Below are 5319 nucleotides of genomic sequence, written 5' to 3' on the forward strand. Positions count from 1 at the left end.
CCCAAATAAGCAGATGCAATCAAGGAGAAATTTATTTTGAACCAATTCTGCAAAACAGTTCAACAATGCCATACTTTATAAAAATACTTAGTTACATAATTAAACTTATTACTATTTATATAAAAAGTGTGAATGTGAATTTTAAACTCTGTTAGGGTAAGAACCACATCAAGGTCTTCAGGTGAAACAAATAAATTTTCATAAACATACAAACTCTTTTGGAGAAGTCTTATAATACACAACCATTTACAATGAACACGTTCATTAAGTTAGTGTTTTATTCCTTTACTATACAAGTGTTATTACAATGAACTGTTCCATTCAGTAATTAAAAATCCAAACAATGCCAGTGTCATTTTTGGCATTTTTTTGTTATAACTGTATTAATACATAAACTCATATGATTGTGTTATTAATTTTAAAATATTTAGAAAAATTAAAATTCCATTGTATTTTTTGGGTTTTTTGATTATTTTTTGTGTGTGGTTTTTTTTTTGTTTTATTTTTGTTTTTCTTACATAAAGCCCTTTTAAAATTTGATAACCACAGATGTATAGGTGATGAGAGATGATGAGGGAAAATGAAAAACGATGGCACTGTTCTTACAAAGATCTGTTTGGTAGTTGGATTCAATGTAGTGTAAACCCATGAAGAATGTTAAGTTTAGTACCAGAACTATATTACCAGCTTTTCTGAAATTCATTTGTTGGATAGCTTGACAATGATAATATGAATTCCAACCTGGTAGCTAAGTAAGAGTTTAGTGTTTCAAAATTAAAGTACACAAGCTTGATCAGAAATTCAAGAACCTCATGCAAATTGTTGAGTAAAAGACATGATGTTATTGCTTGATATGTGAGTAGCCAAAGAAAATAAATCTAGATGTAGTGTCAGCTGGGCTGAATGCCAGCAAATTTCAATGTCACTATATTCGGACAATATTAAATATATTTTATCCCTTTAGTTTTTAAACTTTCACATTTTCTTCTGTTTATTTTTAGTTAAATAATTCTGTAGGAAGGGCAGAAGTGGGAAGAACAACTGCGTGTAAGTGTGTCTTAATAGTCAAGAAAAGCAAAAGTGCAATCAAATCCCTGAACTAGTGACAGCTAGCATTTGTGGCACCCGCCCTTGTTAACACATGTAAGCCACATACAACAGTACCAAACCCGTCTCTGAAAAAGGACTAAAAAGTGGCCATTTACCAGCTTCAGCCTTGCTTTCCCGGTGAGCTTTGTTCAGGTCGTCTTCCCATACAAAAGCTCGCTGTTGGACTGGAGCTTAAAAGATTAAAGGCTTTCCCCCCCTGATTGTATTACATAGCTTCAAGTTCAAATATCATCATACTTTATCAACACAATTTTATAAAATATTACCCCATTTTCTAGTTACCTTCATTATTCTTAATTAGCTATGCAGAAAGAAAAAAAGAAAAATCTCTCATGCTACTTTCCAGTTATATTAATACAAGTATTAACACAGTGCATTATGCTCTCTAATTTCACTATTGAGGTCTACCATTTAGATCAAGTTTGTCATTCGTTGTTCCAATTTCTCTTTTAACCTGCCTACCCTAATTAAGTCCATGCAAGAGGAAGCTTAAAGATCAAGACTATATATCAAATACAGTTGTACCATCTATTTTTTTGGGGGGGGGCACACACATGTGATTTTGAACACAGGGAGTTTTACAGAACTGGAATAGAATTACTTGGTCCCACAAAGTTCTTTTGCTTTAAAAATGTCTTACCCCAAGATCACTAATTCCAGACAATTCCCTCTTTAGTAGAATGATTATCAAATGTTGGGAAAATAAAGGATTTGAAACATTGGTTTTTCTGCTATTGTTCACACCAACACTCATTTTTCTACCCCGTATTTTCAGTAAGCTTCCTTTGGACCCTGAAAATAAGTTGGGAAAGAGGAAAAAAAATAAAAACATGTCATTGGTAAATTAGATTATAACACTTTAAAAGTGGTTTTGTGCAACTGCATTATGAAATTCCAGTTTGCCATTAAGAGCATGCAAAGTAGCGAAGATTTTCTTTCCTTTGATTCCTTATAGATGTCAGGAATTCTTTGCAAGTCTTTTACATTTGGCAGATTTGTGCATGTTACATAGACTGTTGGCTTATAAATTGTCTCCAGGCTGGTACTGTGGTTCTGTAGCAGTAAAGTAGTCCTCCAAGAAAGACTGTATATATTCAAATGTTGGTCTCTCATCAGGGTCCTTCTTCCAACACAGTTTCATTAACTCATGGAGAGACTCTGGGCAGCCTTGTGGGCAAGGCATCCTATATCCACGCTCCACTTGTTCCAGAACTTCCCGATTCACCATCCCTAAAAGGAAAGCACGTCAGCTCTGAATGACATTATGCAAAGAACAGTTTCTCAGAGTTTTTCAAGTGTCTCCAGCCGCAATGCACGCAAATCTACCATAACGGAACCTTTAATGAACGCACTTTATAATGAATGAATTTTTTACATTTTGCATTAAATACATTTCCTGAAAATGATTTCATTACACTGGTTATTCCTCAATACCTGGTCCTTCTTCCATTTGTATATTTTCTCAATTGTATACTTTCCCACTGCCTTGGGCCTGTCCTTTCAAAAAGGAGACTCAAGCACAAATTCCTTCTGCCTGCCTTAGGTTCCATTCAAGGACCACTTAATTTGAAATCAGGCCAAGAAAAAGGCATTTTATACCTAACAGAACTGCCTTACAAATTCCAGTCACAGCAAAATATCTGACAAAATATGTTACATATGTTTAGTTTCAAAAACCGGTCCAGCAGGTTCACTCTACCGATGCTCACTGTAGCCTGGGAAAATGTCAAAAGTAGAAATTTCAGGAACAAACAGATAGGAAAACATAAGGATACCCACTAATCTGAAATGAACTATCAGTCACATTTACAAATGCTATTATCCTAAAACACTTGAAAAATATATAATAGTTAATCTGTAAATAAAACAAAGTAGCTTTGTGAACAAAGGAACCGGTGAAGCATGACTAAGTTTTCGTCTCTGCTTGTCAACTGTGGGCTCTGAATGAAGGCGAAAAATACAAAAGGTAACTTCATAAGCACAGAATACAACAAAGAAAAGAAAAATCTATTAAATTTTCCTCTTACCTGGATATGGCACTCTCCCCTTTGTTACCAGCTCTGTCAGTAAAATTCCAAATGACCACACATCCGACTTGATTGTAAACCGACCATACAGTGCTGCTTCCGGAGCGGTCCATTTAATTGGAAATTTAGCTCCTACGAACATTGGAGAGACAGATACTCAATTTTCCCTTGCTTATGCATCATTTGCTCACACTTAGAAATATTTTAAAAAGAATACTGCACTCAAAAAGTTTTTACATTTTGCTTTGTTGACAAAATTCGAAGTGGGTTAGTATTTTAATACTTCAAACTGGAAAGCAGTTTCAAACTAGGACAGCAACTACTGGCTACAATTTTTGGAAGCACTTAAGACATCTGGGATTCCTAATTAAATATATTTCAAAAAGTGGGATGATCTTCAGAATCTGATGAGCAACCTCTCTGGAATCTGAGCTCTCTTCAAACCGGAGCAAGTTTTACCCGAAAAAATAACTAAAAACATTTTTTGAAAACGTAAGCAAGCTGCCAGATAATTTTGAACATTAAAATGCTTTTTAAAATTGCACTTAGGTAAGGGGGACACCTAAACATAGCTGTGAAAGCACGCTTATATGCATAATCTTTATTCATGCGGACAGAATACACAGACACATTCTGCTAAATGTAATAGTGCTAAGTAATTTGAAGGTAACTGGTCTTATTTATTCAGTGAATAAATTGGTCTTACCTTGTCTTGCGGTGTATTCATTGTCCTCTATTAACCTCGCTAAACCAAAGTCTGCTATTTTACACACAAGATTGTCTCCTACAAGAATGTTAGCTGCCCGGAGATCCCTGTGGATGTAGTTCATTCTTTCAATGTAAGCCATGCCATCAGCAATCTTAAAAATAAAGTTTTATTAAAGATTATTTTTCATGACTATATACATTTATCCCAAGCATTAAGCTGTACCCCTTTACTTTAGCTCCATTCTCATTGTATAAGTATAGGAAGTATAGCATAGCAAGAGCTCGTGACAGCACCGGTTAGAGCGTGTCTGGCTATACAGTATCTGCTAATTGGGAACTAGACTCTTTTTGACAAGTTACAAACCTACAACAGAAGATGCAAGACAGAACAGCATACAATAGCCAGAGTGTTAGAATCATAGAATCATTAAGGTTGGAAAAGACCTCTAAGGTCATCAAGTCCAACCGTCAACCCAACACCACCATGCCCACTAAACCATGTCCCTAAGTGCCTCATCTGCACGTCTTTTAAATACCTCCAGGGATGGTGACTCAACCACTTCCCCAAGCAGCCTGTTCCAATGTTTAACTACTCTTTCAGTAAAGAAATTTTTCCTCACGTCCAATCTGAACCTCCCCTGGTGCAACTTGAGGCCATTTCCTCTCATCCTATCGCTAGTTACTTGGGAGAAGAGACCGACACCCACCTCGCTACAACCTCCTTTCAGGTAGTTGAGAGAGCGATGAGGTCTCCCCCTCAGCCTCCTTTTCTCCAGGCTAAACAACCCCAGTTCCCTCAGTCGCTCCTCATAAGACTTGTTCTCCAGACCCCTCACCAGCCTCGTTGCCCTTCTCTGGACACGTTCCAACATCTCAACATCCTTCTTGTAGTGAGGGGCCCAAAACTGAACACAGTATTCAAGGTGCGGCCTCACCAGTGCCGAGTACAGGGGCACCATCACTTCCCTAATGTTCAATATTTACATTTAGTTGATATCTCATATAGTTTTAAATCTCTTCTCTAAGCACAAAATACAATTTTCTTGGTTTATCCAATGTACCTGAGCAGCCATGTCGACCAGCTGTGGGAGTTTTAAATATTTCCCTTCTCCTTCTTTAAGGAAGTCTAGCAAGCTGCCTGTAAAAGATGACACATTTGGGGGGGGGGGAAGGAAAAACTCAAAACATTAATTTGACCTGAAAACATGAATGACTTTTTTTTCCCTAGACATTATGAATTACACATTCATCTCCCAAAATCTGTGTTTGAAAACCCGTTATTTAACAGAATACATGACTCTCAATGACTATGCCTGTAGTTGACTCTGCCCTGATAACTAGTTAGTGTCAAGTTTTATCCAAGTATTTTGGAATCCATTTCAATAATTCAGATAACTGAACACTAATAAAAGACTGCCACTTGATGATTATATGGCAATACATAAGGATTTTTCCCAATATTCCTGGTATTGAC

The 5319-nt window shown here is 36.5% G+C and overlaps 1 protein-coding gene across 1 annotated transcript in view; it reads right to left on the bottom strand.

Moving 5' to 3' along the window:
- Positions 1 to 266: 266 nt before the first annotated feature.
- Positions 267 to 5319, bottom strand: part of YES1 (YES proto-oncogene 1, Src family tyrosine kinase) — a 17974-nt gene continuing 12921 nt past the window's right edge. The window contains exons 8-11 of the mRNA XM_009334189.1: positions 4907 to 4983; positions 3844 to 3997; positions 3138 to 3269; positions 267 to 2340 (exon numbers count right to left, since the gene is read on the bottom strand). Coding sequence (XP_009332464.1) covers positions 2132 to 2340; positions 3138 to 3269; positions 3844 to 3997; positions 4907 to 4983 — 572 coding nt within the window. The 3' untranslated portion in view covers positions 267 to 2131. The remainder of the gene's footprint in view (positions 2341 to 3137; positions 3270 to 3843; positions 3998 to 4906; positions 4984 to 5319) is intronic.

This window comes from Pygoscelis adeliae, unplaced genomic scaffold (assembly GCF_000699105.1).
Source record: "Pygoscelis adeliae isolate BGI_AS28 unplaced genomic scaffold, ASM69910v1 Scaffold391, whole genome shotgun sequence".
NCBI classification, from domain to species: domain Eukaryota; kingdom Metazoa; phylum Chordata; class Aves; order Sphenisciformes; family Spheniscidae; genus Pygoscelis; species Pygoscelis adeliae.